General features: G+C 37.2%; 1 protein-coding gene across 2 annotated transcripts in view; it reads left to right on the forward strand.

The window, feature by feature from the left end:
• Window positions 1-22,455, forward strand: part of KIF13B (kinesin family member 13B) — a 200,005-nt gene that overhangs the window by 63,913 nt on the left and 113,637 nt on the right. For both annotated transcript variants that reach the window (XM_072796102.1, XM_072796103.1), the window contains 7 exons: window positions 4,992-5,052; window positions 6,924-7,016; window positions 8,360-8,540; window positions 12,081-12,168; window positions 14,541-14,675; window positions 16,825-16,937; window positions 18,317-18,428. In XM_072796102.1, the coding sequence (XP_072652203.1) occupies window positions 4,992-5,052; window positions 6,924-7,016; window positions 8,360-8,540; window positions 12,081-12,168; window positions 14,541-14,675; window positions 16,825-16,937; window positions 18,317-18,428 (783 nt within the window). The remainder of the gene's footprint in view (window positions 1-4,991; window positions 5,053-6,923; window positions 7,017-8,359; window positions 8,541-12,080; window positions 12,169-14,540; window positions 14,676-16,824; window positions 16,938-18,316; window positions 18,429-22,455) is intronic.

Consider the following 22,455-nt stretch of genomic DNA (forward strand, 5'->3'; position numbering starts at 1 on the left):
TGTACTTTGACCAATTCTGGCCAGTTTCTTGGCAACTACAACACAGATTCCTTTTGTGCTCTGCTGTTCACCATGGATTGGCTTGAAACTGGTCGTTCCAGACTGTGGTCAAAACCGTGCTAGGCAGATTCATCCATGTTGTTCCCCAGACAGCTGGGGACACATTCTTAGGCCAACAGAAAGCTGCCCTGGCCCACAGTTTCGTCAGGCAAATGTGCTTTCATCTTAGATTTAAGCTCAGATTCTAAAGAAACTTCAGTGGAATCCATCAGTTCTTGTATCTCTTAAGGAATTTAGAGGTGTGCCAGAGTGGGCACAAGGTCTGTATTTTTGAATTGACCATTTGCTGCCATTACTTGGAACTTGTCAGAAATTCAGATTTTTATCTACATTCTTAGGATTTTGCTTTTGAGTCTATGGTTGAATTATAATTCCATTCTCTATTGCTAAAATATGTATAGACAGAGCTCTTTGGGACTGAATACTTTTTTTAATAGTTTAATATGGCACTGGATTTCTTTATATATGTCAAATTAACTTTATTAGTTTTTTAAATTTTTTTTTTTTAATTTATTTTTATTTTATGATAGTCACAGAGAGAGAGAGAGAGGCAGAGACACAGGCAGAGGGAGAAGCAGGCTCCATGCACCGGGAGCCTGATGTGGGGTTCGATCCCGGGTCTCCAGGATCACGCCCCGGGCCAAAGGCAGGCGCCAAACCGCTGCGCCACCCAGGGATCCCAACTTTATTAGTTTTATCTCTTCTGTGAAAAGGTATTGGATTATTTCAGTTTTCTGATTTTTTTGTTGGAGCCAGAGACCAGAGATTGCAGTAAAGATGTGAGGAAATATTACATGACCATTTAAAAACTATTCATGTTTTATTTAATTCAGTTGTGTTTTGATATTTAGAGAAAATGTTGACTTGACATAAAAATTATGGAAGGACCAACACCACATTACTAGCATAGTAGTTATTTCTAGGAAGAGGTATGCTTGGTGAATGGGAGATCTTTATTTTTTCCTTTTGTTTCTGTGTTGACTTTGTGCAATGAATATTTCCTTACTGTTACTTGAAAAAAAAATTAATTTTAAAGGGATAATATTTAGAAAGAAAAGGGCTTATCTGCTTTAGGAAATCCTTGGCTGATGATTCCTAGAACAGTTTAAAGGTTCCTATAATTGCAAAATTGTTAAAACTTAAAGAGGATCATTCAGCATTGTAAGTGAGAACTGAGTGTTCAGTAGTTCCTAACTTTGTACCAGGTTGTGGTGCTTTCATATAATTTGGGGGAATGGAGCCAATCCAGCCTAGTGATGGAGAGCCTGGTGATAAACAGATCCCTGGTGGAAAGGCTGGTTCCTAATCCCAGCTTCCCCACCTGCCAGCCATCAGGGTCTCCACTTGTTTGTACCTCAGTGCTCTATGAACAGGGCCTAGCACCTGTACTGGCTATTCTAATGGTTATTTTAATGGTAGCTTCTCTACTGGAATTGAGAATTAGAAATGCAGTTGTTAAGGAAATTCCTAAATTAAAAAAAAAGAAAAGAAAAACCCCATAATAATTGAGAGAGGAGTGCCACTTAGAGCCCACTCTCTGATAACTACACACCATGTGGTGATGGCACCTTTGAAGTGAGAGCTAAGCTTACAGAAAAAAAGAAGTAATATAGTGTCTACTTAACCTTGTTAAAAACAGAATTAAATAAAAGTTTAAGATATGAGAATTGAAAGCTAGAACAGGGGGCCGCCTGGGTGTCTCAGTTGGTTAAGCATCTGCCTTTGGTTCAAGTCATAACCCTAGGGCCCTGGGATCGAGCCCTGAGTTGGGCTCCCTGCTCAGCAGGCGATATTATTTCTCCCTCTGCCCCTGCTCATGTGCTGTCTCTTACTCACTCTGTCCCTCAAATAAATGAAAAAAATCTTAAAAAAAAAAAAAAACAGAACAGAAGAAACTTAATTTGAACTTTACATTTTATTTATTCTAACCATGCAATAATGATTCTCACTATGGCTGACAAATTTTAGCTTGAAAAGTAGCCCCTACCAGGAATTGTGATCCACAGTCCTTTGGGACCACCTTCCATCTTCCTTTTTCTTTTCGTCCTAACCCTGTTGGAGTATTGCTAACACAGTGAGCCACCACTCTTGACAGCTACGTATTTCGCTTTGGAATCCTGTGGAGGATTAGTAATGGACAACATAGTGCTTTAGCCTGTGATAGCTTCTGGGCTCCAGGGCTCCTGCCCCTTCCTACATCTTGTCAACCATTGGCCTTCTCCTTGCCTCTTAGGCCTAGCTTTCTCATCACTGCCCCCTTCCAGGGAACAAATGCCTTCCTTGCCTGCTGCTTTGTGCACAGATATGAATGTTTTGACCATTTCCTGCCTTGAAGGCCTTTTTAACCAGTCATCCTGGGGGTTCCCCCCTGCCCGCCCCCTGCAGTCTTCATGTTGCTCATTTAGTTGTTCTCTGTGTGCCTTCCAGAACAGGTCTTACCTTTGCAGCCATCTTTTTCTGCAGTGTTTTGGCCTGTGGTATCCATGTGGCCCCTACTCCACCCATCCTACCCCCCCTCCTTAGTCTCATTGTAACTATTTTTCAGGGAGTCTCAATTTCTTATCTAGATACAAGCAAGCAATCTAGCTTTCAAAAACTTAATTCTCCTTTCCTTTTTTCTTTCCACCTTTGGCCCTTTGCCTTCCTGTATTCTTCCATCATTTTGAGTTAATTTCAGGCAGGAGATGGATATAAGTATGCGTACTTAATTTACCACCTTAATCCAATTTCCTTTCTTTAAAAAATTAACTTTTAGACTTTTGGTCCAGGTAACATTGTGAGTTCAGACAGGTGCAATATCCTGCCAACTTCAAACTCACGGCAGCAACAGAGAAAATATTTTAAAATATTAAACTCATGTCATCATATTAAAAAACAACATAATGTAACTTCCGGGACCAGCAGCAAGCTGGGGCTGAAGCAGCATATTTACTGGGCCTTGGGATCAGAGGCCGATTCTCAGAAGTGATAGAAGTTCACCTCTTGCAGATTAGAGGGGGCCTGATGTATCAGGGAGGACCGGGGAACTCACCATGTGAAAACTGATTTGAGTGAGGCTCCAACATGAATGAAGGCTAAAGGAAAGGGTTTTGGCCAGCAACATTGAGCTGTCTGTGTAAATTGCAGGGCGTGGAGACATTGGACTTTGGGAAGACCAAAATCTGGGCTTCAGTAGCTGGGAGTGGCAGTGTGACTAGTCATGTAAAGATGGCCAGAAGGAGAGGAAAAAAACAAGCAACCACGTAACCATGAAACAAACTCCCAATTCAGATGCACTTGCAAACTAACATATAAAGGCCCAAGAGGAAAACTGTCATCAGGAAGTAAGGCAACAGCAAATTGAACACCAATAAAAAATAAATTTATTAAAAAAAAAATGGAAGTAAGGCAACAGTGCCTGGCTGGCTCAGTCGGTTAAGTGTCTGCCTTCAGCTCAGGTCATGATCTTAGGGTCCTGGGATTAAGCCCTGTATTGGGCTCCCTGCTCAGTGGGGAGTCTGCTTCTCCCTCTCCCTCTGATCCTCATCCCTGCTTGTGCTCTCTCTCTCTCTGTCTCAAGTAAATAAATAAAATCTTAAAAAAAAAAAAAGAGGTAACAGACTCCAAAAATTATAGAGTTTGAACTACAAACTGAAATGATTTTAAAAACAGTTACACTTGGGGCACCTGAGTAGCTCAGTTGGTTAAGCATCTGACTTCGGCTTAGGTCATGATCTCAGGGTCCTGGAATCAAGCACTGCCTTGGGCTCCACAGTCATTGGGAAATCTGCTTACCCCTCCCTGCCCTTCCCCCCACTTGTGCTCATTCTCGCTCTCAAATTAAAAAAAAAAATCTTTAAAAACAATTACCCTTAAAATCCTTAGAGACTTGATTATAAAATATGAAATAAAAAAAAAAAAGAAAATTCAACGAAAAAGCCTAAAGGATTTTTAAAAATCCCACAAAAAACCACCACCAAAAATGCATATTTTGGAAAGTAGTAAATGTAAAAGATCCAAACAGAGAGGATCTGTGATGTTCCACCAGGTGGCATTAACCACCATCCAGATTCCAAGGTGTAGTCTTAGTACTTTTTATCTATACAGATTTTGGTTCAAACATGGGATCATGGTCCAGACTTTCATTACTTCCACATTAATACATGAACATTTTCTTTCTTTTTTATTTTTCATTTTATTATTTTTTTATTGTTTTTAATACATTTATTTTTTATTGGTGTTCAATTTGCCAACATACAGAATAACATCCAGTGCTCATCCTGTCAAGTGCCCACCTCAGTGCCCGCCACCCAGTCACTCCCACCCCCCGCCCACCTCCCCTTCCACCACCCCTAGTTCGTTTCCCAGAGTTAGGAGTCTTTCATGTTCTGTCTCCCTTACATGAACATTTTCTTATCAGTGTTCTGTAGTTTTGAGACTATGCAATATTGCACATGAGTGTTATGATTTTTTTGAATCTGCTGTTTTATAACTACTTTCAACATGCTGTAGTAATCTTTACATTTCATTCTTTTAAAAATATCTTTATTTTCTCTAAGAAAAGTAAAAATGAGAATACATCAAAACATAAAGAAGACAAAGACCACTAATCTTATGCAGAAATAAACTTTATATGTGTAACTGTGTGTGCATATATATGTATATATGATAGTCATCATATTATAAATATTGTTTTGTAACTTCTCCTTTTTTCACTTAACATTGTGAAGGATTTTCCATGTGAAATAAAGGTCTATATCATTTATAGGATGTTTAATTGCTCATCGTAAAACTGTACCATAAATAATTTAACTAACTTCATTTTTTAAAGCAGGAAGGTACTTTTATTTCACTACTATGAACAGTATTATCTGTGTTGTAACACTGTTATAACATTATAAGTATGTTAAGGTTTTGTACTTAGTATATACTATATGTTTATTTTTCAACAGGTGTTTGCATATGATCACTGTTTCTGGTCTATGGATGAATCAGTCAGAGAAAAGTATGCAGGTAAGTACAGCATCCAGTTAACTACTATAGGAAAGGTGTTTTAATTTTTTTCCCATAAGTATTACAGCATTATTTTGTGTAACTTTAAAAACTATATAGAGAATTTCTTCCCATCTTTCCTGTTTTTACGTTGATCGGGAAATAGGAGATTGACAATGTGCTGTTCATGTTATAAGACAGTAAAGGTAGATGAATAGGGTACACAGTTGAGATTATCACACACATTCCCAGACTTTACATGGTACTTGCAGCACAAAGTAGCTGTTCAGACTCCTTTAGATGTCTGTGATGTGGTCTAGAGAGCTTGGTACAGGAGAGTTGAGCAAGGAAAAAGGAAACCTGTAGTTTAGTCTAGGCTTTGCTTCTGCCTGCTGCTGTGACTAAGCAAATCACTTAAGTTTTCAGTGTTCCATTTCTCTCTTTAATAGAGAGATTTTCTGGGGATCCCTGGGTGGCTCAGCAGTTAAGTGCCTGCCTTTGGCCCAGGGTGTGATCCTTGATCCTGGAGTTCTGGGATCGAGTCCCACATCAGGCTCCCTGCATGGAGCCTGCTTCTCCCTCTGCCTGTGTCTCTGCCTCTCTCTCTCTGTCTCTCATGAATAAATAAGTAAAATCTTTTTTTTTTTTTTAAAGAGATTTTCTAAATTTACTTGGAATTCTGTTAATTCTCTTAAGCTCCTCAACAATGACTGTCTCAAGCTCCTTTACACCACAAATTTAAGACTGCAGGGACAGCCTTTTATTTTACTTTATTTGTAACTGCTTATGATACCTGTTTCTAAGCAGTATCTTTTAAATATTGAGTGTCATATTGTATTGACTTTTGTCATGAGACAAAGTAGTACTACAGCTGGTTCAAAAAGTTAAAGTTAATTTGCTCTAGCTGGCCCAATGGATTGCTTACAGATTGCTTCTGTATGGGAAGTAAGATGATGATACACTAATCTGGGAAATTAACTAGGAAGTGGGGCATAATGGAATGCTATTTATAGAATTCAAAGTATAACAGACATAGCAACATCCAGTTCTTTCATATTATAATAAAGACTCAAAGAGAGATTGAATGATTTTGTTTTGATTATTGGCATATGTAATTTAGCCTGTGGAGGAGAAGTTGAACCTTTCATTTCATTTTTGTCCATGAATGAAAGCTAGAAGAAATTTTCAGGATATTTTTCCCTGCTCTAGCTAGTATGTATTGTAGGCCCTATAATTAAAAATTGTCATTGAGGAAAAGGAGAGGAGATTGGATGTATGATTATGTTGAATTCTAGTACCCAGTGAATAAATCATTAGCTGGTGGTATGTAGTTGAATTCAGATCCATGGAGGTCCCTAGTATAAATTTTGGATATTTATAACCATTGTTTATAAAATTAGCAGTTCATTAGCTTTTTGCATTGCAGATGATTTTTGGCCAGTGTTTATTAATTCAAGTTCATATATCAGGAACTTTTTACTCTTTTCCTATCATGTGCTAGCTAGAAAATACTCAAAAGCCATAAACTTTTGGAAGCATTCATTGAGTCTAAAAATCTTGTGTGGAGATACAGTTTGAAAAAGTGCATTTTGGGGGGATCCTGGGTGGCTCAGTGGTTTAGCGCTGTCTTCAGCCCAGGGCCTGATCCTGGAGTCCCAGGATCGAGTCCCACGTCCGGCTCCCTGCATGGAGCCTGCTTCTCCCTCCCTCTGCCTGTGTCTCTGCCTCTCTGTCTCTCTCTGTCTCTTGTGAATAAATAAATAAAATCTTAAAAGAAAAAAAAAAAAGAAACAGTGCATTTGTGAGGCAGTTGTTTTTGGTTTTCAAAAGATTGTTCATATGTAGTTTTGGCTTAAGGTATCCTTTCGTATTTTTTTTTCTCTCTTTTTCAGGTCAAGATGATGTTTTCAAGTGCCTTGGGGAGAATATCCTTCAGAATGCTTTTGATGGTTACAATGCATGTATTTTTGCCTACGGACAGACTGGTAATGTTAAATATTATACATACATATTTAAGCTTTAAAGATCATAACAGAGAAAGTTAACAAAGAGAATACATATTGTTAGCATCTTATCAGTTAAAATTGATAAGGAGCATTTGACTTCTGTACCTCTGTGGTTACCAAGAAAGAAAATCTATTTAAAGTGAAGGAGTCGGGGATCCCTGGGTGGCACAGTGGTTTAGCGCCTGCCTTTGGCCCAGGGCGCAATCCTGGAAACCCGGGATCGAATCCCACGTCGGGCTCCCGGTGCATGGAGCCTGCTTCTCCCTCTGCCTGTGTCTCTGCCTCTCTCTCTCTCTCTCTCTCTCTCTCTCTCTCTCTCTGTGTGTGTGACTATCATAAATAAATAAAAATTTAAAAAAAAATAAAGTGAAAGAGTCATTTTTATAAAAGTATATTGTATATAGTTTGTCCAGTTGAAAACTATTTTTTATGGAAGAATGCTTCTGATATTTTTAAGAGGCAGTATGTGGTATGATTAAAAGAGCATGGATTCTGAGCCAGGGTACAGGATAGCCCATCTCCAGCCCAGCTCCTTTAGTTTCCTTTTCTGTAAACTGTTGGTAAGTATAGGCCTTCCCTATAGGGTTGTCACAATGAGTTTATCATTGAAAACTTCTAGAAACAGCCTGGTCCTTAAAAAGTGCTGTTTTAGTTTTAGTTACTATGACATTGATAGAGTGTCAAGTGATAAAAGCAGCAATTTGTATGATTAAAAATACATTTATAAAAGCATTGCTTCTAAAGAAGGAAAAAGAGTTAGACTTAAGTTAGGACTATGTGTGATTTAGTATTTTCCTTTCTACTTTCCTGTGTTCTCTGAATTTTCTTTAATGAATATGTATTTTTGGTACAATGGAGAAAATAATATTATAGTGGAAAAAGAAGATTATTCTTTGGTTTCTACACTGTTGCCAAAGGGTAGCAAGTTAATTTGCTCTGGGGCCTATAGGGATAATGTGTATTTTTTGTGCTATGATTAGTGGCTAGGAGCAGTCAGAGTAGTATTCATCATATGGATCTCCCTAGTTAATTTTAGAAAGCTACTCAGACCTCATTGTTTTTCAGTTATTTTAGTTTTTTTTTTTTTTAAGTATAAAGATGGTTAAAGAAAATTTTAATTTTCTTCCTAAAAGATGTTTACTTCAGATTTTACATGTGTAGTAGGAAAGTTGCTATATTTATTAGTTTTGTCATTTTATTTGGGTATATTTCTTATTTTGGGCATTTTGCTAAGTGCTAGTAATTTATTATGAGCAATGGAAAGAGGGTTATGTATTTAAACTTCTCAGAGACAGTAATAACTGTGATTTCCACTTTTTTAGGATCTGGAAAATCTTATACCATGATGGGCACAGCTGACCAACCTGGATTAATTCCAAGACTTTGTAGTGGACTTTTTGAACGAACTCAGAAAGAGGAAAATGAAGAGCAGAGTTTTAAAGTAGAAGTGTCCTATATGGAAATTTATAATGAAAAAGTTAGAGATCTTCTTGATCCCAAAGGGTAAAGGACTTTGAAACTCTAATGTTACAGTGTTGTGGATTAATACAGACTTATAAATTGGTTCAAGTGAAATTTTTTATATTGAACTCTGGTAGAGTTATTTATCTAGTTACTGTCTCTGTGCTTTTATCTGTTTATCTAGTTATTGTCCTTGTGACTTTGTTTTTAGTCACATTGAGCAGCTTCCTGCAGCCAGTTCTGGCTTTTGCATTTAAGGCTGAGTTGGGGCAGGGAAGTGTTGTCACATGCATATATTTGCCTCATACTGCCTTCCTCAGATATATCCAGAATCACAAACAAAAAATTATGCAATGAAAAATAAGTTACTTAGTATCAGACTGGTATTCTTAATCAAGTAAGGCTTTCTTCTTCTTTTTTTAAAAAAGACCAAGAAATTTCAGGTGGAATTGGCTGTTTTTTCTTTGCAGGCTATGAAGTAAGGGAGAGGCATAATCAGAGATTTGAAACCTGGACTTCATGATAGTTAATTTAAAAAATTCCCAGAGAGAAAGTGTGTCTCCTTTTATGGCATAGACTTTGAAAGAGAAGTGGTTCAAAAGTATTAGAAAGCCTTAGAAAATGCTATTCTCACTCTGCAGTCATAACTGAACCTAATGAGGAAGATAAGACGTATCTGAGGAAATCTGTCCATTGCACAGAGTTTTCTGAGTCATATTTTAAGGAAGTACAACTATGATGAGAGAGAAACTGATAATAACCACAGCCTGTGGCTTATGGATGTAAGAATGGTGTTTGTAAGGTCAAAGAGCCAAGTGAGCTGAGGTTTTACAGGAAGTACAGAGTTACTTACAGGGGACATTTAATTATATTTAGATGAAGAAGACAATCAAAGAAAGGTGGTCTTAGAAGCAGGGCGTTGTAGTGATGCTCAATCAAGAGAAAACATGTTAACCCCTCACTGATATCTGTTTTCTTTGACAAAGATGATGATCTTCAGGCCTTTCACAGTGACATTCAGTTAGCACTTGAATGTTCCTTTGTAAAACTTAACATCTGTTGAATGATCATCATTATGTGCCAGGCAATATGCAGGTTGTAGAGGAAGATCTCATAGCATGGACAGAATGAAAGTTTTGGAAACAAATAATCATAATACAATGTAATAATGCTTTTAAATTGTGGAAGAGCCTTATACAAAATAGTTGAGAGCAAAGATGGAATGGGGAGAAGGGAAGATTCCACAGAAGGTGCTTAATGATTTTTTGTGCTGAGTAGGAGTCTGTCCACTAAGAAGTTAGGTGAGAACCAGGCATAGAGGACAGATTGTGCTAAAGCATGGTGTAAGAAATCACTTGCTTGGAGAGTGACCTCACTGTCCAGTGTGGCTGGAGGGCACCAAGCAGGAAAGTCAAATCAGAGAACAAAAGGAGGCCAGAGGTGGGAAGGTCACAGCCTAGGTACCCACATCTTGCTGAATATTCTGTCCTTGTACTTTTCTTGACTCTGCCATGAATACTTGTCCTTGCACCTTCACCTCTGTGAAGAGTATCTCTCTCTCTTTCTTTCTTCTTTCTTTTTCTTCCTTTCTTTCTTTCTTTCTTTCTTTCTTTCTTTCTTTCTTTCTTTCTTTCTTTCTTTCTTCTTTCTTTCTTTCTTTCTAGATTTTATTTATTTGAGAGAGAGAAAAAAGTGAACGAGAGAGAGAGAGAGAGAGAGGGAGAGAGCACAAGCCTGGGGAGAAGGGGTAGAAGGAGAGGGAGAAGCAGTTCCCCACTGAGTAGGATGCCCAACTTGAGACTCCATCTCAGGATCCTGAGATCATGACCTGAGCCAAAGGTACACACTCAACTGACTAAGCCACCCAGGAACCCCAAGCTTCACTTTCTTTGAGATCCCAGGCCTACTCTTGCCAGAAATTCTTAGCTGACTTCATTCCTGTGTTTTGTATTCCATAGGACTTGTGTGGAATTGCTTGAATTTTGTCTATAACTTGCCCAGAGCCTTTAGTAATTTCTTGTTATGCTTGTCTTGTGTATAGCTAGTAATTAACAGCATGGGATTGGGGTTCACGTAGCTCTGCGTCCAGGTCCTCTAATTGTTATCTATGGAGCAAGTTCCTTATACTTTCTAGGCCTCATTTATACCAAGGATGATAATATTACATAATACCACAATGGGCTGTTGTGGAGATAGGCTGGGATGATACACCTGAGGTCTTAGAACATTTACTCAATAAGTGCTAGCTGCCACTGTTGTCTCCTCCATGAGAGTTTCTTGAGGATTTTTGCAGTGTTTCTAAAGCGTCAAAGTGAATGGATTAAAAACTAAAGGTGATCCCTTTTTCAGTGAAAGACTATTTGAGAGAACTTAGTTGTTTTTTTAAGACTTCTTTACGTATGTCAGAGAGAGAGTGCAAGTGAGAGAGGACGTGTGTACAAGTGGGGCAGAGGAAAAAAAAATTAAAAAAAAAAGTGGGGTAGAGGGAGAAGGAGAGAAAGAGAAGTTAATTTTTTAAATTAAATACAGATTTTATGAATTCCATATCCACTGTAAATAATGATGTAATTATGTTGTTTTATCCAGAAGATAATACAATATACGTTATCTTTAATAGAAAAGGAAAAATTAAAGGCTAAAGTTATAATATGGCATATCCTGAGATGAGACTTAAATCAAATATTTGTTCCATATTTACTTCATGTACAGTTTTATAGTAGTAAATGAAGTTTTTGGTGGCTGATCCTAGAGTACTAGAGGATTCTAGATCATTAGAAAATAAGCTCATAAAATAAGAATCACTCTCACTATCAACAAATATTCTTTTTTTATTGTAATGTTATATTTTTACAGAGCTTTTTTGAGATAGAATGTATATTCCATGCAATCATCGATGAATTTTCTTAATGTTTTTTGGTTGATATAATTAAGCATACTGTATATTCTAGGCTTTTGACAGATGCTCCTTGCTGGGTTTATTAGTTCTTTGTTTCTAAGCGGTATTTGTTTTTTAACCACAAATAAGTACTTAACTCTATTGAATCCTTTTCACTGCATTTATTGAAATGATTATGTGCCCCCTCCCCCCCATTTAGTCTATTAGTATAGTATGGTAAAGGGCATGAATCTTTTTCCAATGTTAAAACAACCCAGTAGCCCTGGGATCAGCCTAATGTTATATTTTTAAATCATTATTAAATTCAGTCTGTCTTTATTTGTGATTGAAATTGGTCTGGGTTTTCTTTCTTGCACAGTTAACATTTCTTGAGTTTCTCTGTTCTTTGTACCACATTCTGTGAAATGACAAGTAGATTGATTGTATTTATTTGACTCTGCATTCTTTGTGGTAGTAAATAGACATCCCACAGTGTACCCTTTTGAGTGATGTGATATTTTATCACATTATGAAGTTTTTCTTACCAGTCAAGATTTTAAATTTTGGTTTATATTCTTCTTAGATCAAGTTAATTGGTTCTTTTTACTTGGGATCTTTGTTGAGTTCACTACATATTTTTATGGAGCACGATTGAGTCCTTTTAAAAACAGGTTATTGTTTTAAAATTCTTTCTTTTTAATGAGCAGAAGTCGTCAAACGTTAAAAGTCAGAGAGCACAATGTTTTGGGACCCTATGTCGATGGACTCTCTAAATTGGCTGTCACAAGCTACAAGGTAATAACATCCTTTATGTAAACTGTTTACATTCACTATAGCAAATTATTTCTTGTTTAATTTGTGATGATTATTTTTCTTGAAATTAAAAAATATTACAGTAGCATTACTTAATGAGCTACTTTATACAAAAGTCTTAAAAAACTATATACGGCTATTATGACAGTTTAATTTTGAGAAAAGGTGTACACATTTGGAAAACATACCTATTCATCTATTGTGAAATGCACATTTTTTCATATTTTATGAGCTCTAAAATTGTGATATTCCTTATAATTGCATCTTAAAATTATAAATGGCAGCATTTTTTGTCCCTAGAAGTGCATAAAACAATGAAGTTGTTTATTATTTCGTTGATATAATGAAATAAAATATATGAATTGGGTAGTTGGAATTCCAAGTCTGCTAACTTGAGAGGATCACTCATCGGCCTTTTATTCTCTTCATTTCCAAACTTACAGTTCTGCTTTGTGTGGATCCATCAGGCTTTGCGTGTTGGGGAAGTGGGGGTGGAATGAGATGCTGTGATGTAATATACATTGAATTAAGACTCAGAGAATGTTGATCTGGTGACACTTAATCCTCTTGTGTGACTCTTGTATGACTCTGGATCATCTATCTCACTAAGCCTCTTTGTCCCAAAATTTTAAAATGGAAATTAGTTTTATAGTCTTGACCATGTTAACAGGTACGTCCATTTGTATTTTGTTCATTTATCATTTGTATCATTTGGTCAATGATACTTCATTTAGTAATAAACATTTGTTACTTTGTTTGGTAAACATCTGTTGAACACCTGTCATGTGCCAGACATTGTGTTAGGTGCTGAGAACATAAAAAGTGAATGAGATGGTCCATCTCCTCAAGATGCTTATAGATGTTATGCTGTTTAAACATTATTCTTTTTCATTGATACAGCAAAATAGAAGATTATGATTTTTTAAAAAAATTTATTTATTCATGAGAGACACAAGGAGAGAGAGAGGCAGAGACACAGGCAAAGGGAGAAGCAGGCTCCATGCAGGGAGTCTGATGTGGGACTCGATCCCAGGTCTCCAGGATCAGGCCCTGGGCTGAAGGTGGTGCTAAACTGCTGAGCCACCCGGGCTGCCCTAGAAAATTATGATTTTTAAAGTTTTTCATATATGAGTCAGGGTTGTGTTGGCTGCAAATAATAGGAAAATATGAAAAAAATAATAGAATCTAAGTTCTTTGCAACATGAATTATTATATATTTTGTTCATTATTCTCAGTATTCAAAATGTACCTGGCATGGTAATAGGTGACTTTAGTATATATTTAAGTGAACAAATGAGTGAATGAAAGAATGAATGGTGAGAGGGCTGATACAGTGACTCCAAAGATACTGTTGGGGACCTAGATTCCTTCCAGCTCTCTACATAGAGCCAGCTCTGTGGTAAAGCCCTTGTTCTCATAGGTGAGGATCTTAGCGCTTAGAACCAAGGTGTGAGAGCATAACTATTCCCTTTAAGAAGTCCCAGTTTCACTAAAACTTAGTCCTATGGCCAGACTGAGTTGCAAAGGCATCTGGGAAATGTAATCTAGTTCCATGGCAGGGTGCTCAGCTCTGGGTTCTTTTACTAGAAAGAAAATGAGACAGGGTAAGAGGAGGCAACTAGTCTACTCTTTCATACATACCATCTTTCTAGTTTCTCATTAAAATCCTTCTAAGGTAGATTATATTATAGCTCTGTATTGTTATTTTTGAAACTAAAATTCAATTTGGTTAAGTAACTATTTTTAGAGCTTATAACATTAAAAAAAAATGAAGATCCCATCTCATGATCTTTCAGGTGCATCATGCTATCTCTTTTTTACCAGTAATGGCCACGAAGTAGTAAATCTGTGTAGAAAATTAGTTTCTTGATATTCTGTTTTCAGAAACAGATCTGGTATAATACATACCAACGTGGTGACACAGTGCTATGCTTGCACGAAGGGGTTACAGTTACTTTTGTTTATTGTTTATTCGTATAATCTAATTTAACAGTTGTCGTCTATTGTCATTAAAGAAAATAAATATTTTGAAATTTTTATATTAGATAATGGTTGGCATGCTGTATTTGTCCATCTTATGGGTCAAATGTGGCTTCTAAACCTTCTAATTCTCTCTGATTCTGCTACTTTATTTGGCACCTACAGAAAATAAATGTGTTTTGAGTTTTCAGAGACAGTATTGGCTATCATATTCTGTGGGGCTTAATGTTCATTGAAAAACAAAGTGTAAATTTGTAAACTCCAAATGTGGTTGACTGAGTAGTGAAGCTTGTAATGCATTTGATAGGATAGCAGGGTTTTGATATTTATTTGACAGATAAAGAGATGTGTGTCTGTGACTTGTTTCTACTTAGGATATTGAGTCTTTGATGTCTGAGGGTAACAAGTCTCGTACAGTTGCTGCCACCAACATGAATGAGGAGAGCAGCCGATCCCATGCGGTCTTCAAAATCACCCTTACACATACTTTATACGATGTGAAGTCTGGGGTAGGTATTCACTTGCTTGACCTTTTCTTTTTTTTTAATATTTCTAAAGTGGATCATGATTTATCATATTCCATTCCTTTCAAGTGTTAGATGACTTAAAGTCCTAGCCAGACTGGTTATCAGTTAGGACTCAGCAAGACACAGAAGCCACTGTAGGTTAAGAGAGGGGGATTTAATGGAGGGATTGGGTGATTACAGAGTTGTTAGAATACCTGAGGACGAATGGATTCTAGGCTGAATCTCTAGGAATAACAATGTAGATTTCATCCAAGAATGGTACTACCTCTGAGGCCACCACTAGAGCTGTGAGTTCCAGGTCTGCCTAATAGCTGTGGTCAAGGACATAAGAGTCAGTAAAGCTGCCTCTTAGTGACCTGGAAGCTGGAGAATGTAAGCTGAGACATTTGTAGAAAACCCCATATTTTCATGATCCTGCTCTCCAGCAGAAAAAAGCCAAGATAGGCCAAAGGGATGACCTCTACCTTGTTTCTGCTTTCCAAATCTGAAGCAAGTATATCTGCTTGACAGAACCCAAGTCACATCCTGAACTCTGGCTGCAAGGGAGTCTGAGAAATATAGTTTTCAGTTCCACCCTGTCCAACTAAAGGAAGGTGAAACAGAAGTTAAACATGCTGATGGTTCACAGTCTTTGCCACAGCATTTTTTGAGCTTTAAACTTGGATGGCTAGCTGTATAAGTTAATGTTAACTCTAGCTGATTTAGTAGAGATTCTTTTTAAATGTTACCTTCTGCTAAATAGTTAAGTATTAGAAGGAACAAACTATACTGGGGAAATTGTATTATAAAATTAGTAGATTTGTAGAATGATTTTTTTGAGTATTTGGTTTTGAAAATTATGAAGAGTAAACAGAGCCAGAGATGTATATGCTCCTACCACACTGAAAACCTCTCTTGTTTTTTTCCTACTTTTTATGTGAATATTTGCGTATTTTATTATGACGCCTACCCCCCAGCAAATTGGTTTCAAATACCAGAAGCTAAAATAATCATGCTGGCAAAATGCTATATTTTGGCAAGATTTTCATTTGCTGAAAGCATAGTTTTCTTTTTTTACCATCCCAGCAAGACTAGTGCAACAACAAAAAGTTCTTTGTTTTCTATTTCCTTTTCAGCATAGAACAAAAAACATACTGATTTTTTTAACCAAAAATACTTTTGAGTTGGGAAGCTGAATATCCTTTTGTTAGCAACATGTTTATTTATGGAAGTAAATATAAATATATATATTAAAAGTTTTAAGAAATGATCCAGTCTATAGATTTGGGCATTGCTTTCTCACATTTCTTGTATTGTTGCTGAAGTATAAAATATGTTATGTGTGTGATTACATTACAGAATACTTTTGATAAAAGGAAATAATCAGTATATATGTGTATATATAATAACTAGAAAAATATGTAAATTTAATACCTGAAACTATGAAATAAGGGAATTACTATATATAAATAATATGAAAAATGTAAGAAAAGGTTGAGTTTTTAAGAGGTCATATTTGTAAAATATTAATTTTTTTCTACCAATAAGAATTGCAAATATTTTCTCTTAGGGTTATTGGTAAATATTTTGAAATTTGAAGCAGTCTTATATTAAAATTTATATTTTGTAAGTGCTTTTATATAATTCTCCATGAAAATTTTACTGGGTTCCCTTCAAAATGTCCCATTTTGAAGGGCGCTATTTTTCTGGGATAACTTTCACTCTTACCTGGATTAGTAGAGTTGTGTATAATTTGGGATGTATCTACCACTAGACCATATAGTTTTCTTATACTGCTTTTTTTTTTTTAAAGATTTACTTATTTTGGAGAGAGAGTGCTCGCATGTGCGAACAGGGATGGGGCAGAGAGAGAGGGAAACAAGCAGACTCCCCGCTGAGTGTGGGCCTGACTCAGGGCTCGATCCCAGGACCCCAAGATAATGACCTGAGCCAAAACCAGGAGTTGGCTGCCTTCATCAACTGAGCCACCCAAGCGCCCCTTCTTAGACTGTTTTATAGCAGAATGAACTAGTTTTGAAATAACAGTAAATAATGTTTTAATTAAGGATTAGACAATAAGCTTATTCAGTAGAGATGTAGGACTTACTATATTCTTTAACTGTTGATTTGTACTTGTTGATTTACTTTGCAGACATCTGGAGAGAAAGTGGGCAAACTGAGCTTGGTTGATTTAGCAGGCAGTGAGCGAGCAACAAAGACTGGAGCTGCGGGGGACAGGTTGAAGGAGGGTAGCAACATTAACAAGTAAGTTTTCCAGAAGCTTGCTTTTATTACTTTATGGATTTAAGAGCCAACTGGGGGAACTTCTGTGGTTATTAAAAGAATAAGATTCTGGAATGATTGAGGCTATAATGAAAAAACAATTGAGAATTTTTTCCATATATATATATATATATTTTATTATTATTATTATTATTTTTAATTTATGATAGGCACACAGTGAGAGAGAGAGAGGCAGAGACACAGGCAGAGGGAGAAGCAGGCTCCATGCACCGGGAGCCCGATGTGGGATTCGATCCCAGGTCTCCAGGATCGCGCCCTGGGCCAAAGGCAGGCGCCAAACCTCTGCGCCACCCAGGGATCCCTATTTTATTATTTTTAATGGACCAGAGCATGTTTTGTTTTTTTGAGATGCCTGATGGGACTAAGGAGCACAGTCAAGTCAGAGGTTTCTCAATGGCAGCTCTATTGAGATCTGGGGCTAGGTAATTCCTTGTCCCAGGGGCTGTTGTTGTATACTGTAGGATGTTTAGTTGGATCCCTGGCCTTACCCACTAGATGGCGGTAGTACCTGCCCACCCCCAGTTGTGACTTTGGAAACCTCTCTGGGGGCCTTGCCAGCTGCTCCAATTGAGAACCACTGGTCTAAACTATGGAAAACAACCAAGGTAATTGTCTATCACAGTCCAAATGTTGATCTCAACCTGGGTGTCACTGTCAAACCAACATCAATTTGTGTCCTAGCCACATTGGGCTTTCCCTTGTATGACTGTTGTGGTGCTTATTTACACCAAGAAGCTAGCGTTTTAGAAGGTAGTGTTTTGTGTACCAATTTCTTCATATAGTTACATTTTCTATCTCAAAGCTAAATTATTAGCTCCTTGTGGGCAGAAATCCAAAAAGACACATAACCAGAGTAACCAACTGGAGATCATAAATTATCATCCAGACGCTATGCTATTATTATTGAGTGGTGATATGCATATATGTATGATATTATGTATGATACATGTATAGATATATATGATATATATAGATACCTCACACACACACATATATGCAAATGTTTTTGCCTTGTACTAAGTTTTAATTAATTGTATTATGTTTGTGGCTTCTCTTAAAGATATGTGATGTTTGTGTCTTTATCTTAACCTAAAGGTTTACAGCTCATGTTGCTGTTTACAAAAATGGAAAAAAGTAATTGAGCTAAGCAGTTTTACTGCTTGCAGTAGCATTTGAAGGATATCAGCTTTTAGAGCTTACGTGTTTTTAAGCTGAGCAGTAAAATGCTGACAACAGTGCTGTTTTCATGCACGTACATCTCAGTGTTCAGTTTTTGTGTGAAATGTGACATTTGATATACTCAGTTTTTTATGATTATTCCGGTTTGTTGCACCATGCAGGTCCCTCACAACCCTCGGTCTGGTTATCTCAGCCCTAGCAGATCAGAGTGCTGGCAAAAACAAGAATAAATTTGTTCCATATCGTGACTCAGTTCTCACTTGGCTGCTCAAAGTAAGCTCTCCACCCCCACCCTTTCTGGCACACTCTTGGTGGTTGGTAGAAAGGAAGAGAAGAGTAGATTTTTAATCCCTCCTGATTATCATTTCTTCTACCAATGTTCAAATTTAAAATCATCAGTCTCTCATAGGATAATCATAGGTTTAATAGATGAAGCATCTGATTCACCATAACCTGGAAGCAACAGGATTTGGGCACACGGAACCACACAGGTGCCTTTGAGATTTTGGGGTAGAAGAAGGACCTTGTGCCAATCTGATAGCTGAGTGAGTCATAGGAAAGGATTTCCACTGTCTTACAGACTCAGCTGGACTACTCTTTCTCACAGACTCCTTTTGTTTGACTGACATTTTAGACCTGTTTTTCTATTTAATGTCAAGGCTACTCATGATCATTTTAATTTACTTTCAGCTTCATAAGTTGTTTAAGGATACAGAGTAAAGCACATAGTCATTCACTTGTTAATTGATTCAATATGTATAGAGAAATACAAATGAGAAAGAACAAAAGCTATGAAGTGTGATGAGGAGAATGTACAGAAATGTCAGACCCTTCTTGCCCTCTGATTGCTCAGGGTCTGGTAAGGGAGATAAGTTGTGTCTTATGTAACACAAAATATTATAACAAGAGTCAGTGATTCCATTAGAGTGATAATAAGAACACGTGATAGGAGTTTGGTGAAGAGAGAAGCTATTTCCAGGTCACTTCCAGTCTTCAAGTTTCCCTTTAGTCCATAGAGGTGGCATGGTGAATTGGATATTGGACTGGGAGCTAGAAGATGGAAAATCCAGTGACAGTTTAACTTTGTATAGAGTTGCCAACCTGTAACAAAATATTTTTCTTAATATTCCTTTTGTTCCTTTTTTTTAAAAAAAGATTTTATTTATTTATTCATGAGAGACAGAGAGAGAGGCAGAAACACAGAGGGAGAAGCAGGCTCCTCACAGGTAGCCCAATGCGGGACTCAATCCTGGAACCCTGGGATCACACCCTGAGCCAAAGACAGACAGACGCTCAACCCCTGAGCCACCCAGGTGTTCCTATTCCTATTTTTTTTAATGTTTTATTTATTTATTTATTTGAGAGAGAGAGAGAGAGAGAGAGAGAGAGAGAGAGGCAGAGACACAGGCAAAGGGAGAAGCAGGCTCCATGCAGGGAGCCCGACGTGGGACTCGATCCTGGGTCTCCAGGATCATACCCCAGGCTGTAGGCGGTACTAAACCGCTGCGCCACCAGGGCTGCCCCTTATTTTTTTTTTTTAACGAAGAAATAATTTTATGAGTCCTGGGTAGTTTTGTAATATGTTATTCTGTCATTGATCAAGAATTTATTGTATGCCTGCTACTCACTGTGGTAGGGGTTGAGAATATAAAGATGAGCTAAGCACAGATCGCTTAGTAGAAGACACAACTTCGGTGTTTTTTTAGGGGAGGGGGCTATTTTTAAATTTTAATTCCAGTATCATTAACATACAGTGTTACATTAGCTTCAGGTGTACAATATAGTGATTCAGCAATTCCATATGACACTGTTGCTCATCAAAAATGCCCTCCTTTGTCCCCATCACCTATTTCACCCATCCCCTCACTCATCTTGCCTCTGATGACCATCAGTTTGTTCTCTTTAGTTAAGAGTTGGCTTCTTGATTTGTCTTCCCCTCTCTCCCTTTTTTGGGTCACCTTTGCTTGTTTTGTTTCTTAAATTCCACATATGAGTAAGATCATACGGTGTTTGGTCTGACTAACTTATTTTGCATAGCATTATGCATTCTAGTTCCAGCCATATCTTTGCAGATGGCAATATTTTATTTATTTTTTAAAAAGATTTATTTATTTATTCATGATAGACATAGAGAGAAAGAGAGAGGCAGAGACACAAGCAGAGGGAGAAGCAGGCTCCATGCTGGGAGCCTGATACGGGACTCAATCCCGGGACTCGAGGATCGCGCCCTGGGCCAAAGGCAGGCGCCAAACCACTGAGCCACCCAGGGTTCCCTTTATTTCTTTTTATGACTGAATAATATTCCATTGTGTATATATATCACATCTTCTTTATCCATTAGTCTGTTGATGTACTCTTGGGCTGCCTTTGTGATTTGGCTATTGTAAATAATGCTGTTATAAACATAGGGGGTGCATTTATCACTTTGAATTAGTGTTTTTGTATTTTGGGGTAAATGGCAGCAGTGGGATTCCTAGATTGTAGGATAGTTCTATTTTTAACTTTTTGAGGAACCTTCATACTGTTTTTCAGAGTGTCTATACCAGTTTGTATTCCCACCAACAAACAGTGCAAGAGGATTCCTTTTTCTTCACTTCCTCACCAAACACTTGTTCCTTGTGGTTTTGATTTTAGCCATTCTAACAGGTGTGAGCTAATACCCCATTGTAGTTTTGATTTGTATTTCCCTGATGATGAGTGATGTTGTGCATCTCTTCATGTGTATGTTGGCCTTCTTGTATGTCTTTGGAGAAATGTCTGTTGATGTCGTCTGCCCATTTTTTAGTTGGATTATTTTGGTTTTTTTTTTTTGGTGTTGATTTGCCTAAGTTCTTTATATATTTTGGATGCTAACCTTGTATCACCTAAGTTTTTTGCAAATATCTTCTCCCATTCAGTCGGTTGCTTTCAGTTCATTGATTGTTTCCTTCCCTGTGCAGAAGCTTTTTATTATGATGTAGTCCTAATAGCTTATTTTTGCTTTTATTTCCCTTGCCTCGGGAGACATATCTAGAAAGATGTTGCTGCGGGTAATGTCAGACATTTCTGCCTGTGCTCTCTTCTAGGATTTTTTATGGTTTCAGGTCTCACATTTAGGTCTTTAGTCCATTTAGAATTTATTTTTGTGACTGATCTAAGAAAGTGGTTCAGTTTCATTCTCTTGCATGTAGCTGTCTTCCCAACACCATTTGTTGAAAGAGACTTTCTTTTTCCCACTGCATATTCTTTCCTGCTTTGTCCAAGATAAATTGACCATATAATTGTGGGTTTATTTCTTGGTTTTCTATTCTGTTCCATTGATCTGTGTGTCTGTTTTTGTGCCAGTACCGTAGTGTTTTGATCACTACGGCTTTGTAATATAACTTGAAGTCCAGAATTATGATGTCTCCAGCTTTTGTTTTTCAAAATTGCTTTGGCTATTTGAGGTCTTTTGTGGTTCTACACAAATTTTAGGATTATTTGCTTTAGTTCTATGAAAAATGCTATTGGCTTTTTTTAAAAGATTTATTTGTTTATTCATGAAAGACAGAGAGAAAGAGGCAGAGACATAGGCAGAGGGAGAAGCAGGCTCTCTGCAGGGAGACCTATGTGGAACTCAATCCCGGATCCTGGGATTATGCCCTGAGCTGAAGGCAGATGCTCAACCACTGAGCCACTCAAGCGTTCTGCTATTGGTATTTTGATAGGGATTGCATGAAATGTGTAGATTTCATGGGTTATATAGACATTTTAACTATATTTGCTCTTCCAAGGTGACACAATTTTGACTTAGTCCATGAAATGTTCGTAAAAGAAGTTGAGTTTTCTTTTAGTTTCTACTCTTTCAAAGGGTTACTGGTATTTATTCAGCTTTACTTTCTAAAACCCTGCACACTATTTGAGCATGCTTTATTATGTGAAACTAGCCACAGTAGAAAATTGTAGAGTATTTCCTTTGGCCAAAATGCAAAAAAAAAAATTTAGAAATTTAAAACAAAAGGATAAACAAAATTTGGTAATTAAAAACCACTTGTAGGTAACTCTTGAATTGAAGGGGTATTACGAAACATTGCACTACCAAGGAAATAATTGTGCTGGTCTTCACATGTCAGGAATTAACCTTGAAATCTCATTTGTTTAATTTCCAGAAGGAATTTCAATAAGATTCTTATTTCTTCCTCAGACTTTCCATCATGAAGTCATGGATCTCCTGATCCTTCATGACTATTCCCTGGATATGCCGGACTTATAAAAGACATAATACTCGTTCTTCTGTTGTTTCAGTGTTACTAAGGCCATTGAAACAATGCAAGGAAATATC

Source organism: Canis lupus, chromosome 24, assembly GCF_048164855.1.
Source record: "Canis lupus baileyi chromosome 24, mCanLup2.hap1, whole genome shotgun sequence".
NCBI lineage: Eukaryota > Metazoa > Chordata > Mammalia > Carnivora > Canidae > Canis > Canis lupus.